The sequence below is a fragment of the Mytilus californianus genome, unplaced genomic scaffold (genome assembly GCF_021869535.1).
Source record: "Mytilus californianus isolate M0D057914Y unplaced genomic scaffold, xbMytCali1.0.p SCAF_1, whole genome shotgun sequence".
In the NCBI taxonomy this organism is placed as follows: Eukaryota; Metazoa; Mollusca; class Bivalvia; order Mytilida; family Mytilidae; genus Mytilus; species Mytilus californianus.
The window spans coordinates 17,529,072-17,547,265 of record NW_026262581.1 but is presented as its reverse complement, the minus strand read 5'-3'; the positions used below and the strand labels follow the sequence as shown (position 1 = coordinate 17,547,265).

Below are 18,194 nucleotides of genomic sequence, written 5' to 3'. Positions count from 1 at the left end.
CTACACATTTAAGGTAGATCATAGGTATATATTTCTTGAGATAGAATTTTCTTATACTTTGCCAAAATGAAGATTTTAGTATGCTTTTTTCAAAAATATAATAAAAAGTATGGGTCACCGTGCTATTTTCCAAGCTATGAGTCGTTGAAATTTGCCTAGATTTGGTTAGATTGTTCATGAAAAAACACATTTGTGTGCATAAAAAAAAATCTATGAGATAGAATTTTGAATAAATTGTGAGAAGATAGGTTTTATAATATGTTTTAAGAAAATAAAAAGAAAAAATGGTGACACCGAACTTGTTTTCATGCTACAAGTAAAAATTAAAAATTTCCCTATCAGTCTAGTATATATTTTTTACTAAAAGAGTTATCTTCCCTGAAATGGCTTATTTGAAAAAATTGATTCTAATAACACAAAATTTGATATTTGTTTAAATATTTTGAGTTATACAATAAATCACCAATTTTTATTTACATAAATAAACAGTCTAACCAATAAATTGTAAATCTGTCTCCAAATTTGCAGATTTAGGCAAATAACTAGACCGATTTTGTACAGGGATTGTACAATCCAAGATGGCGGTATACCATGAATCTACCTTAATGTTACATAAAAGATGTAAATAGATTAAGACTAAGTATCAGGAGTACAGGATTTAAACACAAAACCACACCAAACTCCATATATACAATTCACACAGTGATAAAACCATGAGGTCATAAAAGATTTATCTCCCCTTTCTAAATAGTAACAGCGAATTATGTCAGCTGGTAATAGTTCCAATGAAAACCTAAATGAATTAAAGATATTCCCATAGAATAGAATATACTACAGCAATGCAAATACTGTGCTGAGCAGCTAACCTTTATCTACAGACCAGCTAAACAGACCTTGTCCTTTAGGTGTCGGAGTCACTGAAATTGTACCAATTCCATTCATAGTTTTTTTTTTATTAAATGAAAATTTACCTTTTTATGAGAGAAAAGGAAAAGCACAACTTTACAAAACTATCTTTTTTTCAAGAACTAAAGTGATAGAATTTGTTCTCGATAATTCAAAAAATATATTATAAATACTATGTTTAAGAAACTCATACATTTCTTTTTTCAAAGTATCAGTATTGTTCATTCTTATAATGAAAATAACCTAGACATAACTTCACATTCCATGCTGAAAATACCATTTTTATTTTTAAATATTACATGTGGATCTTACTCTCCATATAAAACATAAAACACTTATGAATCATTTGAAGTAAACTGTATTCAAATATTTCTCTCATGCCAAATAATATTTAAATTTACTTCAAGATCACATTTAAACACTACAAATTGCTGTGTGAAGCTTTTAATCAACAACAAAAATATAATACTTGTAACAGGCATCAGCATTGGTGAATATAAAACACTGTGCCACTTCTGTTTAAATGAAATCATTAATTATACTCACATATGATTTTACCCGTTGTTTGGAATGCTAGTTCTACAATAGCTTCATCATGATCTGAGGCTGCTAAATGAAACACACTGAATATATTCTTCCAACCAGATTTAATGTTAGCTGCCTGGGAATTGACCATCTGTGCAACACATCTCACAACCATGTCTCTTATTGTAGGAGATCTGAACATATATACAAAGAGAACAATTACAAGTGACACGCACATCTTCTCACCTTTTTGTTCAAAGGAAATTTTATATTTTAATTTTGACAAAATTAATGTGAGAAGTGAAAAAAGCTTCTGAGCAAAAAATACCCACAATAATTGTTTGTAAATCTATATGTCATACACAAATCTTTTAGATCTCTAATGTAAAACAGCTATTGCTTTGAGCTTCATGAACTAAACACATCTGAATAAACCAAAAAATATCTATCATTAACATGTCTTTTTAATTACAGTTGCTTACACTGTAAATAAAGTTTGTTAGCTTTAACTTTAATAGTAATTCTAACCTATTTCTTTTCATGATATGTTCAAAGGGTCTAAGGAAATCTTTTTGGAATCTGAAGTTAGAAAATTCTCCTTTCTCCAAAAACTTCATAGACAGCTGTCTCAGAGAATCCACAGCAAAAAATGCAATGTCTTCATTGGGGTTACATCCAACCTTAAATAAATTATAAAATTCTAACAATGAGGCAATACGTGACAGAAATTAAAGAGCAATAATGCAGATAAACAGTTAAATTATTGCATATGAGCAGTACAAAACTGCAAAAATTGAACGTAATATTAGAGAAAAAATTATTACTATTTATTATACGCAGTATCCAAGCAAACAGAAGTTAGCAGTCATGTTATCTTATTGCAATGTTAAATTATATATACAGGTGTCATCTTTTATTAGAAACCTAAATAACTTATTGTGATATGTATAATGTTTTGTATATATTTTTTATTAACTGTTTATTGTATTATAATTCATGTTTATTATTATATATTTACTTAATGTTACGCATATATGTTTATGAGCGTTGCTTTATAATAAAATCTTGAAAATTTTGAAATATATGTTTGTGTGTATGGCATTCTAAGTAAATATTGTTTTTGACCATTCAACTAAACTTTGAAAGTATTAGCTACCGAAATGTCTTTTAAAAGAGATTATTTCTGCAAATGAAGAAAAAAAAAGAATAATGAGATTATGACAGTGCTTTATATAAACATGGACAATAAAATAAGACAGTGCTTATAAACATGGACAATAAAATAATTACAGTGCTTTATACAGTACCTTATTAAAGTGGTCACCAAGAATCTGCCATATTCTAGACCACTGCAACCTAATTCTACCCATGTTATAATAGGAAATCTCCACAATCTTGGTCAAACTGAACATTCTAGGATGACTGACATGTGCTAGCTCATCCATGGACACTTGGCATAAAGCTTTCACAAATTCAACTGAAATAAAGTTATGTTCAAATTTTTGACAGACATTTATTATTGTAATTATTGAACAATGGACAAAAGTTCAATATTAATGATAACAATGCTAGGAAATGCTGCATACAATTAATGCTATCCAAATTTATATTCATGTTTTTATGCTTTTGAGATCTACTGTGTCCCAATTTTCACAATAATAAAAACTTTGCAAAAATTTCTGAATTCAAAGTATCACATTTTATAGAATAAGTCTTGTGAATGATTTACTGCGTGAATGAACACTAAGACACAGGCTGTAAAAGCTTCCAAGATTTAATCCATGTTTTCACTTAAATTATAAATTTGAGTTTTCTTTTTTATCCTAAAACATGAATAAAATATCTTTTAACTTCTTTTCTAACTTCTAATTTACATTAAATTTTAAACAAAAGACAAACCAATAGCTTCTCCATCCAATTTGACAGATCCTGTGAATATCCTATCTACAGCGACGACCACACTTTGTGAACTGGTTTCTCCCATCTGTTCCTGTAGGTTAGCCAAACGTTTGGAATCTAATCCTCCTCTGGCAATAACTGGAAGAGAGATAAAATCTTATCAAAGCCTTAAATACAAAGATATAATAGCTGTTAATACTTATATTATCTATCATATTTATATTGTATTCCAAGGCAATATGCTTACATAAATATTTACATTCAACATTTCACCTCAGATATATTGAAAAATTGTGTGAGTTTTAAAATCACTTTTTTATAAAGTATCTCAAGAAGTCAAGTATTTGATGAATCTGAGTTTTTTCAAGAAAAGCTATATACATATGAAAATATATGACTTACCTTCAGGATCAAATGCCTCTATTGGGTGTCCACCATGCATATCTCCTTTACCTGGAGACTGTCTGCTAGGTTTTACACCTGTACCTATCAACTGGGCTAACTCTAGCTGGGAAATACATCTCAGTATCTGAAAAAGAAAATTAACAATTTTAGTATTAGTATTAGTGGACAGTCAGAGTCTCACCATAAATTTTTATACTTAACTACAAATTATACTGCCATAAAAATATGTAAAGAAAATTGAATTAAAAATACTTAAAACTTCAAGGTATTTTTAATCTGGTGAATAGTCCAATTTAAACATAACTTTTTATTTACAAAATAAATATGTTTGATAATTACCTCCAGCCAAGATTTTCCCAGATAGTTTCCGTCAGTATGAGCAACTGATATCAGTGTTTTGATTGTGTCTATGTTTTTACTTTTCATCTCCGTCAAGGGTGAGGCTGCAGTCAACAGTGTAAATCTAGCTAAAGCCTGAACATAAGCATCTCTCTCAAGCTGGTAAAAGAAAAATATAATTATCTTCTCATGCATTAAAACAGGAATTAAAATCTTGATAAAATATGCATTATTCTTCCTATTTGTATGAGAGCTTGTACAATACAAAAACCTGTATACTGGAAATTTAGAAATTTTAGCGAAAATTATGATGAGATAGGTTGACAAATATACCTCAGACTCACCTTTTATAAATATCTATATGAAGCATGTCCTGAATTTGTAACAGATACTCATATATTTTTCTTTGTTCAAAAATTCCAACATTAAATGCATGCAAAATTTCTGAATTTCCAGTACATGCATGAGTTTCTATAAATACTGAAAGTTTGGTAAAAAAATTATTTTTCTGACATCTTGACCTCGTAAAAAAGTGACAGCTTATAAAATAAAATAAGAAGGAAATTTAATTCACATGTTCCATCTGAAAAAAAAACCATCTAGTGTGGCTTCTTTAAGATTTGTGGGATACCAGTTTTCGTTGATTTCGTGTGTTTAGGTAAACCATGAATTTAAATGTTCAACAAACTACAAATTTTTCATGGACTTGTTTGCAGACTTAGGCAAAGCCACGAATTCAAATATCCACCAAAATGTGAAATTTCATAAATCCACGAAAATTAATATCCACGAAAATATATGAATCCACAGTATCAGAAGAATCTCACTTTCATGTAACAAACACATGACATTTGTTTTAAACATCTGATATTAAAATTGATAAAAAAAAATGTTTGCACTCACCTCCATACGAAAAATACATGAAATCCGTATAGCACATCTGATGCCATCCAAACAGAGTAACGCAATGTTAGCATCATCACAGTCCTGTAAACCTACACTGAAAGCAGCCAGGAATGGGGTCCAAGCCATCTATAACACAAATTATTTGTCCTCACATTATTGATACATTGTATTTTGTAGTTTTGAGTCATTATAAAGGTGTTACATTAAATAAATTAATTCCTGGATGTAAAACTTATAATCTGTCAATACATTATATTTTTATATAATCTATGTATTTTTTCTACTGGCTAAAACAGAGCAAGCAAGAAATGTAGCATATTTTAAGAAGCAAGCACTTCTGTGCAAAATGTTCCATTTTACTTACATTTCATTGCTTAAAACTTAAAAAATCAGTATTCAATTTCTTAATAAAAAACATATACATTGTTTTCTATGTATTGCAATTCTTATTCTATTCATCCACTATATAGCATACAATTACCTTAAACATTGGTCTAACATGTTCAAAATGTGTAGCACTAGTGAAAAAAGAATCAACATGACTGACAGACTCCATCAGTGCCTTAGCGGTGGCAGCCATGTTGTCCATTTCTACATTATACAACATTCTTCTCTGCTTATCGCTGGTTATGTCCTCTGAAAATTCATATTAAACATTCATTGAACCAATCATATCCTTCTGCACTTCATTGTACTGTGGAATCACTATTATTCTAGGGATACCAATGTTCATGGATTTCGTGGGTAAAAGGTTATCCACAAATTTAAATATTCAACAAAGTACATATTTTTTAATGGCTTTGTATACAGACTTTAATAATTCAATGATTTCAAATATCCATGAAAATTTAAATTTTCCTCAATCCACAAAAATTAGTATCCATGAAAATTTAAATTTTCCTCAATCCACAAAAATTAGTATCCATGAAAATAAATGAATCCACAGTAATTGATATTCAACAATGTTGATTTTTGTTTTTATTCTGATCTGAACTTGCTCAGGATGGAGTTCCCACAACATTATCAAAATTACTGAAAGCAGTTTACATTTAAAGAACTGTTGAAAAAAATTACCAGTAACATTACATAAAGTTTCTATTTAATATCCAATGACTTTTTGCAACAAAATTTATTAAATAAGTATGTGTAATGCATTTTTTAAAATAATCAATTGCAACTTTATGACCAATTCTTATTTATAAAACCAGTGCATGGTAGACAACAACAATTATTGTAAACCAACTAATTTGAGAGATATTTATTTTTGAGACTTTTGCGAGTGGACAAATAATGCAAATATAAATCATCATGAATATGTAAAACTAGGATCTTTCCTTATTCAACTACATCAAGTAAATTTGAAAATCACAAAATTAAATCTCCATGAAGTGGACTAGAAAGGGCTAAATGCAAAATTAAGTTGGTTTACAGTAATCAGTTTGGTATCTTACTTCCTTGTTTATTTGGTTGTTTTATGACAGCTCCTACTTTCATTTTGATTTCATTTCCAGCAATCTCATCATAAATGGCAGACAGATATTCTTCTGGTAAATCTTTACTATCATTTATCCCACGATTCATTCTGATATACTGCTCTTTTGTCATTTTGTTTCGGACCTTCATAAAGACAATTAAATAAAATGACTAAATATATCCTCCAAAATTTTTCATTGCTTGTATGATATATTTTTAGTGCATAACTGCTGATAAACTAAGTAGATAGAACCTGAATTCATACTTTTATTCATAAGTACACATTTTTTCCCCAAACCCTATTTCTTTATATTTCTCATAGTTTTGGAACTATACTTTTTCCTTTGCTTTCAAAAACAGAAAAGAGATAACTAATTTTCATGTAACTTGTCAGATTAATTTGTAACTAGAGATATCAAAATATTTGCCATGTTCAAAAATCAACCCCATCAATATGCAAGAGCTTCAGGTTGACTTCAACATTCCTTCTCAACAATTTTGGTTTCAATAACTTGGGTGTCCTTATCATCAAATATGATTTCTTTTTTAATTTTATACCTTTATATCTTTAAACTTCGGTAATTAAAATGCTTATTTCAAAATAAAGCACAAACTTGGTGTTGTAAAGAAAAAGAAGATTCCAATATTGAACTGTTTTACCTGAGAACTGTGCAGATCAGTTGTCAACATGATGATGGAATAAGCCAATACGTAAGCCGTGTCAGCACTAGCAAATACTTCATTACTGAAAATATAGAAAGCTACTTCTTGAGTATTGGGCAAATTCATCACCTTTCTCACTACATTTTAAATACATTAAACGAATGTGCAATTAAATATTAATTAAAACTAAATTATTTATAACTGCAAAACAACTAAAGCAAAATTTAAAATAAGCTAACTCGTATAAAATTTGTTTCCCTTTATAGGACAGGCAGACTGACTGATAGAGGTAAATCAATATTCCCCCTACAACATAGAAACTCTATATTGTAGGGGGGTCAAAAGAAAGTAGTTCAAAAACTATTTGCAGGTCAATTACAAGTATTCAAATATACTTACTTAATATTACAGGAGAAATATCTGGAAGCAAATTTTTCCATGAGCCTGTCTATTTTCTGAGATTCACCAGGCAGTCTGAATCCCTCTAGAAATCGTCTAAGAGCGGGGATAAATTCCATTTCTGTTAGGTCAAGTTTATCTACATAGGCATACATAACTTCTTTGTTTATTCTAAGAATAAAAAACATGGTAAATGGCAAATATTTCATGTGTGAGACCTATCATTCAATAATATCAATATTATATATTTATATCTTAAATATGATAAAAACTGTCAATATAGTTTAAAATGTAAAGCTATACAAACATAACTTAAACCTGGCCATATGGATTTCTTCCATGTTTTCCTGGTCCAATATTATTTTTTTCATATTGGCCCAGTTACAACTCATATTGGACTTGTTTTAATCAATAAGAGTATAACTGCATAATGTTTTCATCTTGGTCTACTAGTCAATTATCACAAGTGTGATGCAACAATACTATATAGTGTTTAACATAGCTACAAAGGTCATTGTCATGACAAAAATGATATGCAGGTATGAAGAAAAATCAAACTGTTCTAATATTTTATAGATACCAATTATATAACTAGCAGCATTTTTTGTTGGTTTTTTTTCCAGGTATACATATTAATTTCGTATTTTTTTTATTTTTTTCAGTTAAATTTGGTGTGAAAAATATTTTTTTTATGTATCTGATCAATGACAACATCTCCAGAGATCTTTCCACTGTTTATGTTTATCTTTCAATCATATTTATCATGTAGAGTAGAAGACAATTGCTTAAATTCACCCACAATCATGCATTATATTATTATGAAATACTTACTTTTCATTTTCACCAAGAAAATCTCCAACAACTGTCTGTAAATAAATAAATATGAATACTTTAGATCTCTGTTTAAGTTTTCTAAAACACTAAAAACTTAAAAACATGGCAGATTGAACAGTGCAATGTAAACTGAATGTCCATTCATAAATACATGGACAATTAGTCAGACAAATCAACCATTATATCATGTTTTTCAATATCTTAATATTATATAATAATAATTCTTTAGGAAAGTTAATTTTTATCAACATTTATACCAAACCTACATACATATTTGTCTAATCCTATGCTGAAGACATTATAAAAGTATTCAACATACACAGCATCCCTTATATTTGTATAGAACTTTGTGACATTGTATATGTTCAAGTATATCTAATTTTTTTGTATCTTGTCATCGAAAGACAGATACTAAAGCCATATTTGTTAATTTCTTGTGCCATATTAATCTTTTTTTTTAAACTGTTTAAATACTAAAAACATAGCTTTATGTATGTCATTTTCAATCAGAAACAATAAACTGAGAACAAAAAGCCAATATTTTACCGTGTCCATTCTGTCATCACTATGGAACCATTCAGCTAGATCATCAGGTGTATTACCCAGAAGTCCCTGTTCCTGTAAGTAGGCTATACCTTTCTTTGGTTTCTTATTGAATCTGTTAAAAAAGATGTCAGTGTTATACAGAGAATTAAGTGGACTTTAATTTAAGCACATTCCATCATTTTTTAGCAAATCAAAACCATGCCAGTCATGGTGTATGAAACTTGTCTAGTTGGTTCTTGATCTTTAAAAAAATAATAGAATTAATCTAGAACATTAATGCCCCCACTCAAGCTTCTATACAAACGAAAATGGGACGGGAAGACAGAAAGACAGAAAGATGGACAGTCAAGGGTAACACTTAATGTCCCTGTCGCCTATGGCGGGGGCATCAAAATTGGTTTAACATTATATATAAATTCTATTATAAGGATATGCATATGAATAATAGTAATAAGAAACTGTATCAGTTACATGTTTCATGTAATTCCATTAAAAAGTCACACTCATTTATGGAAAAATTAGTTATTCTAAAAAGTGTTATCTTATTTTTAATTCATATCAATGCTAATGACAATCATGAACTTTATGTTGGGTAAAATGTGTGGATTCCTCACAAAATCCTCGCACAAACTTTTCAAATGAAGACTTGCAATGAAAGACATTTCTGCACTTTTTTTGTTAATGTCCACTTCTGTTTTTGTTTAGCATTTAGTATATACCCTTTCTCTTTATTAGTTTGTTAATGCTCTATTTTTTGTTACTGTTAAACCATACTGCTGGAGGAAATCTGTGTACTTTACTAGGACTGTTCCATTAAAACATACATGCTACCCATGTAAGGCACTTTGAAAATGAGGTTAACAAGTAAAGAATGAGTTTATAGACTTTCTCTTACATTTTCATTGTACAACAAAAAGGTCTTTAAAACCCACCCAAGTAATGGCACCCATAGTGGAAATTTCAATGTGCCTCTCTATGTCTAATGTATTTTTTTTACGGAAGAGCCATAACAGAACTAAGAATCATGTCTTGGAAAATAGGGACAGATAATGCCATCTTTATTTTCAATTTAGATCTACAAAATCCATTTCTAAGTTTCTATTAACTTACAATTCAATGCCATGTTCCCAGATTTCCTTTTGTTGTTTTAATGTTTCAAACTGCTCTGGATTATCCAATGGCTGACTGCTAGTAAGTTGTGTGCTATTATTAGAGTTAAGTGAGTTCACACTACCATAACTTGTCATTGTACCCTTCCCAGAATCACTATCGGTTTCTGTAGACGGTTTACTCTCTTGACCTACAATGTATGCATAAAAAATCAAGGGAACAAATACAGTCGAGTAGACCCACTTGCACAGATAAGAACAGTGTTCTCCCCAGAAATTTTGGATAGCATCACATTTGGCGTAAAAAATATACTGTATTTTTTTTCAATGTCATTTGTCGCGTGGCGGCAATGCTCTCTTTCCTTTAAGTTGTTTACATTGTTCAATTCATAACTGAGAATACAATTAAAGTATAACAGTTGTTTCAGTTTATGTCTTCTATATTTATTTATAGTAACAGAATTATATTTTTCCTCTTGTCAGAAACTACCAACTAAATATCTGGTGCAAAAAAGGACTGTTTTTTATATCAAAAAGGAAGAGAAAGTATCATATAGCAATAAAATTTCAATCAAAAAACTATTCTGTTTATCATGTCTATGAAATTCATTGTTTCCTGGGACTCAATGTATTAGTCACAGTTGTTTCTTATCAAAATGATATATATTTTTAACAAAGTTAAGCTAATTTAATCAGTATATTGAAACAATGCATTTACAAAATGAATACATTTACCTATTTAATCACTCTTAATTGCCTCTATTGTCCGACTTGAAGGGATTACAATTAAAGGTGATATTATATAATTTTTATTATCACAAGCGGTAATTAGATGAAAGTTCAAAAATAAGGACATCGTTTTGCGGTTTAGAGACAAGAAAAAATAGCATCCTTGAAATAATTATAGCATCGCGTAAATTATTATAGCATCAAGGGAAAAATTATAGTGGTGGGATGCTAAAACGGCCTGGGGAGATCACTGAAGAACTTTCTGTTTTTTGAAGAAAAAAAAACGCTAATAGATTTTCAAAAAAAACATGGCGATTTTATGACTAATTATTTCCATTAATTTAAATCAATCTTAATAACACATATTTTGACATTTTCTTGTCTTATTAGCAGTTTTAAGTTTCTGTAAATAACAGAACAGATGCCAAAATCAGCAGTATAAAATCAGTTAAAACTTTATGAAACTGGTACTTACAAAAACTATAACATTAATATGAAGTTCTACTAAGGAATGTACCACATTGTGAAATTGCAAATTTGGTTAACATAATTTCAAGGTTTGCCCAGCAATCAGTTTTTTTTTTCACATGAACATACAATGCATTATATTCAAAGTTTCATTCCATATAAAGAACATACCTAGATTAGACTGTGAATGAGGATTTACATACAAATCTTTACTCCATTCTACCAAGCATTTCATTATAGAAACTAAACATTCTAATCCCTTTATTCTCATACTTCTTTCCTGGTTGGGAGTAGCACCTGAAATAGGAAAAAGATAACATGTATGTCATAAGCCAACCTATTAGTTCGAAATATAACTGTCAATTTGAAACAAAACTTTCTACCTAAATTTTCACAGGAAGTAAAATTCCCTGCTAAAAATTTTCCAATCTACTAAAATCTGACAGCACAGTATTCAAAACTGTTTCTACAGCTTTCAAAGACATGGTATTATATACAAAATATCTTCAATTTTCATCTGGTTTTCAAAATTGATCCTACAGCTTTTAAAAGACATGCTCTTTAAAATCACAATTGCCTTCAATATTTATCATATTCACTAGAACTTGTAAAACTAACAAATTAAAAATTCATGGCATGAATTTTTCAGTCCAGATAAATCATAAGTTTAATATATACTTACCAAGAGCTAAAGCATGTCGACCTTGTGCAAGTTTTGAAAGATCGTTTACAAGTCTTTCAAATATATTGGCTAATGCTAAATCACAATCATAATTCAAATAGATGTCAACAACACACTGTGCATCTACAATACAGAAACAAAGGTCTTATTTATAACATTCTGTTATATTCGGAAAAACAGCATATTTAAGAGTTGTTTGTTTTATTGTGTAAATATTCAAACAGCTTTTTTCAAACTGTCAGATAAATTTTCATTTTTTTTTCAAACAATACTTTATTTTACCAAATTTTTGCCTGTGTTTCTATAAGCAAACAAAAGTAAATCATATCAGCATAGTACATTAGCATTCATAATTCTAATATCTTCCCATGATTCTAAACCACCTGTATATTACAATAGCACAGCAGGAAACAATAAAATAGGAAAATATTCACTATTTTCATGTATTTCTATACATGCTCTTTCATTGAACTTTCTATAACAAGAATTAACACAAACCTATTAGATCAAACACCAAATTCCAAAAATGACAAAAAACATTGAAAGATGACAAAAGAAATCCACTTATTCCATAAAACCCATTAGTGATTCCGTTAAAAACTGTTCTTTAATTTTTCATTACCTGCACAAATTCTGGTTAACACTTGTATAACCATCCATTTATGTTCAAAAGAACTACTAGGAGTCTCCAGTATATACAGGAATATTTCTTTAAAGAACACCTGTAACAATGAAGAATTTGGTAAACATTATTATATATTCTTCTGCCTTAAGATTATTACAAGTAAAACAATTTCAATATATTTGACTTTTTTTTTACCCTGACATTCAACAAATTTGAAATGCAACTAAATTTAATATTGTTTCTTACATTTTTAATTCCTGTAAATTTAAAGAACACATATATTCTATTATTGTTTATATTGCTCCAAGTTATTTTTCTGTCCTTTTTTACACTTGAATTAAAAATGTTTTTGTAAAATTTGATTTCTTTGTCCACTGTAAAAAAAAACAAGTTCATTTAAAGGCAGTGCTTAAAAACACATTTTTACACTTTAATAACATTAATACTAAATAAAAATATGATAATTAAAAATCAGATATTAATATTGTGTATCTAAGTTAAGAAATTCATAACAAATTATTCCATTTATCAAAGGTTCAAAAATATAAGCTTACCTCAATCTGCATCTTGAGATGTTGTTTAAAGTTTGATAATAATGTCAGAAATATGGCTAAAGACAGTTCAAACACATCAGGAACAGAACTAACTCCATTCTTAGACAATGCTACACATAAGTATTGTTTAATTGCATTGATAAACATTTCATTTGTCTTAAACACTGGTCCTGCATTCTGAAGTATTGACAGTAACAACTGAAGGGACAGAATTTTGGAGCGCAGTTCATGTGATCTGAAAAAAGAAAGATGTTTTCACTTTTAATTATCAAACAACTATTCATTCTCATAGTAAATGATTAAAAGTTGAGCTTACAGAGCATAAACTGGTAACTAAGATGTGTCTTGACTGTGTGACCTAATCGCAAACGTAATAAATGTTGAAACCGCCTACAACTGTGCCGGAAACATCAAGCCTTAGACTTGCTATTGTGACTTGTGACAAGCAAGATGAAAAATTAAAATTTAAACTGTATTTCACTTTACATAAATAAATTTAGATTCACTTTGCAAATGGACAATGTGTCAGATGCTTTTCCTCCATAAATATGCACTTTTAAATGAATTTTCAATGTTAAATTAACTTCAATTGTACATCTTTTACTAAAGAAAATAATATTCCCTCAATTTTTGAATTATAAAGGAAATGAACATTTCATTTTTTGTTAAATATTGAGATAATAGAGAGAAATATAAGGTTTAAAATAGTAGAGGAAGAAGCAGTAGTTAGTTATTGATTGTGTCTACAACTTTGATATGCATATTAGGCCCATCAGAGAGAGAAAGAGATCATATTTGACAAAAAAGTGAGTAAATAGTTGATTGTATCTACACCTGTGATATACATACTTTGGATCAGGAGGCCCATCAGCCAATGGTTTCATGGATAATTTACACAGACTTCTGAAGACAAGGAATGCATCTTTCTGTAGGATATGACTAAATACACCTTGGGGCATCTCTGGGGATTCTGCATTCTCCATGCCTTCTGGTTCATCATCTAACTTGTTCAATGCTAAAAAAATAAAATTTATTGAAACTTGAAAAAAAGTTGTGATAAAAAAATTACATCCGTCTAAAAGCCTTAATAAAAAATATAATAGCAAAAATATTTGAAATTTTCCTAGATTTAAAAAAAAAAGAAATGAAATTTAAAAAGATGTTAAATCTATCTTTTTTACATTATTACTATCCTCCTAATATCTAGTGAGCATAAAATATTTCACAATATACACATTATAAATTACCTACAATTTTAATGTTGTTAAACCTAGATTTCTACTGGAAATTAATAAATACTTATTTTACCACATGTGCACAGAGAATTATTTCTTCTAAAAATATGTACAATGGTAGTAACTAATCAAGTTTTAGCATACATATATCAAGTAAGAATGATATAAATATAGCTTGTCATGCTAAGTAATAATATAAATCTCAGAACTAATATATTCATAACACTATGCTTCATTTGCTTCTGAAAACTATCATTACCATTCTATAGATAGCTTGATTAACTAGGTACCAATGTTGTATTGAACTTTCTCTAATTCTTCGTCAATTTATCCCTTTCTGCACCCATTGTATACAAAAAATTTAATCAACGTGTGGTTCGTTTGATCTCAGTTCTTCATTGGTTAAAATCCGATTAAGACGTCGAATTTTCTTGCTTTCCTCTGAATTTCCTATTGTGTCGGCATGAAAAAAGGCGACCATGCCTGATGACGTCACATAGAAAGAACACATCTTTTTGCAGATCATTCGAAAAGAAGGAATAAATTTGCCTGCGTATTGTTTGAAAATCATTAGAGAAACAGATTCCACCACCAAATCTCGTGTAATACGATATTTATCCACTCTCGACAGTTAAATTTTAAATATTTAAAACGCTCGGCAAGCCTCACGTTTTAAATTTGAAAATTTAACTGTCTCGAGTGGATAAATATCGTATCACACTCGATGCAGTGGTAGAATCTATATTTATTGAAACATTTGTCTTAAAACAACCAAAATTTATAGCCTTCCTTGTGATTTCAACACAACTAATGGTCTCGTCAGTAGTCATAATTTCTTAGATATGGTATAGCAATTCTAACATTTGTCAAACGAACCTTTGAAATTTACAATTTGAAAACAGATTTTAGAGAATGAATCTATTGTAATAGTCAGCGCTGACCCCTAAAATACAGGATACAGCAATTATGAAAGATAAATATGGGTTGTCATGCTAAGTGATAATATCCCTTTAAGAACTAACATATTCATAAAACTATGCTCTGATTGCTTCAAAAACTAGTATTTCCATTTCATATATAGCGTGATTAACCAATTTCTGTGTTCATTGATCATATATGGACAAAAAGTGACATAACCTAAAGTGACACCATTCAGTGCAGAACACTAAATATTATAAGTGGAATTGTGGATTGCTAGTAAGAAGTTCACACACTCAGGATTGTGTGTGACTTCAGAAACAGATCTATTTCACAACAAACACAACACATGTACACACAACATCTATTTACCATAACCACTTCCACTTCTGCTTTGTGAAGACTGAGAAGTTGCTTCCCCTTGTTGTGAAGATGCCCTAGAGGTTGTCTCCCCCTGGTTTGAAGATTGGGAAGTTGTCTCCCCTTGCTGTGTAGTTTGAGAAGTTGTTTCCCCATCCCCAGTTTCTACTTGGGAGGAAGAATGAGTTATGGGCAAGGAACCAGCACCTTCCATGCTTGTATTAGGTTGCTCTAAAAATTCAACAAAAAACTGTTAAGTATTAAAAGTAAAAGCACAAAAAAGTTAAATTATATATGAGGTAAGCTATTAAAACAAAATTAATACTACTGAAGTGTCAAGTCTATGAAACAGGCAATGCTACAATCAAAATTTGACTACCTGTATAACTTTTTACTTAAAATATAGAATTTATAATTTATCTTTGGAACTGAAGGATTTGGGGATTAATTAGTGCTTTTCATTGTACATTTAGTAGAAAATTACCATATCAATGAATTATCAGCATTCTGTACAAAATTTCAATAAATAACAAAACCTACAAATATAAAATATCTATTTCTTGTCTCAGCACTAATACAACATTCAAACTGCATGGCTAACCTAGTAATGTTTACCAATCATGTTGTAAATTATTTTTAAAGTGCCTGCTTCCTACACTTGCACTATCTAGAGTGGTATTAACTAAATGTTCATACAAAGGGCATTGATTTAAAATGCAGTAAAAACATGTAAACAATGCATGTGAATATATAATAATATACATATACTGCTGTTATATGATCAAATCAAAGATTAAGCATTCTGTAAATACATATATAGATGGAGGAAGAATTACATGGAGGTAATATTAAATTTTGTGGTGTGATATTTTGGTTAAATGAATTAGCAAAAACAAATTTTAGCATAAACATCATGATGCACGGTTTGGTCAATAATCAGAGTTACAATGTATGGTTTAGATATTTCTACAATTACTTCTGGCCTTCACAATGTATATAATATATTTTTTGCTTACAATATCAATATTTACTTCTACTCCAACAACAAAATAGTTTTTGTTCTTGAATTTATTTATAAATAAGTATGCAATACGATGCACATTCTTTTTCCCTCATACTTTTCATTCAACAAGATATGGTTTTGTATACATGCACATACTACATACCTTCATTTTTTTGTTTTGTATAATGATATTTTAAACAATTTATATTTTATTGAAAATATTAATATGAGAGAAAAACTTAAACCAATGCATTTATTTTTCAGCTAAAAAAAACATGCTGTGAAAGTAATATTATTTTTGTAAATCAATTTTCAGTTTCTGAAAAAAAATATGGAAAATACCATAAAGTGAAAATTTTTCTTTATGATTTATTTTTGTTTATCAAGCAACTAAGATAAAATCGCAAAAATTATCTCCACACATAATTTGCTTTAAAAAGATCAGAAGCATCTTGTAACAAGAAATGATTGTAACAGGATGCTGTTACGAAGTCTCCCAAACGAAGCTCCCATAATTCGTAATTCCCAGGGTCGCCTGACATTGGGCAAAGTCCAGTGAAAATTGGTTTGGTCCAGTAAAGTTATATGCATAAGTGATGCCTAAGGACTAACCCTGTATATCATTCATATCATCTTGGCATGACAAACCAGAATATGTATGGTTTAGGGGTGGGGATCTCGACCATTTACAAGATATTAGAACTTTCTCAAATGGCAGGGGGTCGGGATGACCCCTGGGGACTAACCCTGTATATCATTCAAACCATCTTAGCATGACAAACCAGAATATATATGGTTTAGGGGTGGGGATCTTGACCACTTACAAGATATTAGAACTTTCTTTAATGGCATGGGGTGGGGTGACCCCTGGGGACTAACCCTGTATTGCATTTCATGTGCTTTATCATGACAAACCAGAATATATATGGTTTAGGGGTGGGGATCTCGACCATTTACAAGATATTAGAACTTTCTCAAATGGCAGGGGTCGGGATGACCCCTGGGGACTAACCCTGTATATCATTCAAACCATCTTAGCATGACAAACCAGAATATATATGGTTTAGGGGTAGGGATCTTGACCACTTACAAGATATTATAACTTTCTTAAATGGCATAGGGTGGGGGTGACCCCTGGGGACTAACCCTGTATTTCATTTGATTTGCTTTATCATGACAAACCATAATATATATGGTTTAGGGGTGGGGATCTCAACCATTTATAAGATATTAGAACTTTCTCAAATGGCAGGGGGTCAGGATGACCCCTGGGGACTAACCCTGTATATCATTCAAACCATCTTAGCATGACAAACCAGAATATATATGGTTTAGGGGTGGGGATCTTGACCACTTACAAGATATTATAACTTTCTTAAATGGCATAGGGTGGGGGTGACCCCTGGGGACTAACCCTGTATTTCATTTGATTTGCTTTATCATGACAAACCATAATATATATGGTTTAGGGGTGGGGATCTCGACCATTTATAAGATATTAGAACTTTCTCAAATGGCAGGGGGTCAGGATGACCCCTGGGGACTAACCCTGTATATCATTCAAACCATCTTAGCATGACAAACCAGAATATATATGGTTTAGGGGTGGGGATCTT

General features: G+C 30.1%; 1 protein-coding gene across 5 annotated transcripts in view; it reads right to left on the bottom strand.

The window, feature by feature from the left end:
* LOC127699982 (brefeldin A-inhibited guanine nucleotide-exchange protein 1-like) overlaps nucleotides 1–18,194 on the bottom strand; it is a 54,555-nt gene that overhangs the window by 22,740 nt on the left and 13,621 nt on the right. For 3 of the 5 annotated variants that reach the window (XM_052203364.1, XM_052203356.1, XM_052203374.1), the window contains exons 9-29: nucleotides 15,588–15,806; nucleotides 13,912–14,077; nucleotides 13,063–13,297; nucleotides 12,506–12,605; nucleotides 11,884–12,006; nucleotides 11,373–11,498; nucleotides 10,006–10,195; nucleotides 8,896–9,007; nucleotides 8,347–8,381; nucleotides 7,516–7,686; nucleotides 7,114–7,198; nucleotides 6,432–6,597; nucleotides 5,462–5,616; nucleotides 4,978–5,106; nucleotides 4,075–4,233; nucleotides 3,733–3,859; nucleotides 3,331–3,468; nucleotides 2,739–2,908; nucleotides 1,960–2,111; nucleotides 1,453–1,625; nucleotides 867–917 (exon numbers count right to left, since the gene is read on the bottom strand). In XM_052203364.1, the coding sequence (XP_052059324.1) occupies nucleotides 867–917; nucleotides 1,453–1,625; nucleotides 1,960–2,111; nucleotides 2,739–2,908; nucleotides 3,331–3,468; nucleotides 3,733–3,859; nucleotides 4,075–4,233; nucleotides 4,978–5,106; nucleotides 5,462–5,616; nucleotides 6,432–6,597; nucleotides 7,114–7,198; nucleotides 7,516–7,686; nucleotides 8,347–8,381; nucleotides 8,896–9,007; nucleotides 10,006–10,195; nucleotides 11,373–11,498; nucleotides 11,884–12,006; nucleotides 12,506–12,605; nucleotides 13,063–13,297; nucleotides 13,912–14,077; nucleotides 15,588–15,806 (2,982 nt within the window). The remainder of the gene's footprint in view (nucleotides 1–866; nucleotides 918–1,452; nucleotides 1,626–1,959; nucleotides 2,112–2,738; nucleotides 2,909–3,330; nucleotides 3,469–3,732; nucleotides 3,860–4,074; nucleotides 4,234–4,977; nucleotides 5,107–5,461; nucleotides 5,617–6,431; nucleotides 6,598–7,113; nucleotides 7,199–7,515; nucleotides 7,687–8,346; nucleotides 8,382–8,895; nucleotides 9,008–10,005; nucleotides 10,196–11,372; nucleotides 11,499–11,883; nucleotides 12,007–12,505; nucleotides 12,606–13,062; nucleotides 13,298–13,911; nucleotides 14,078–15,587; nucleotides 15,807–18,194) is intronic. The other 2 variants (XM_052203385.1, XM_052203397.1) reach the window with 1 other exon arrangement.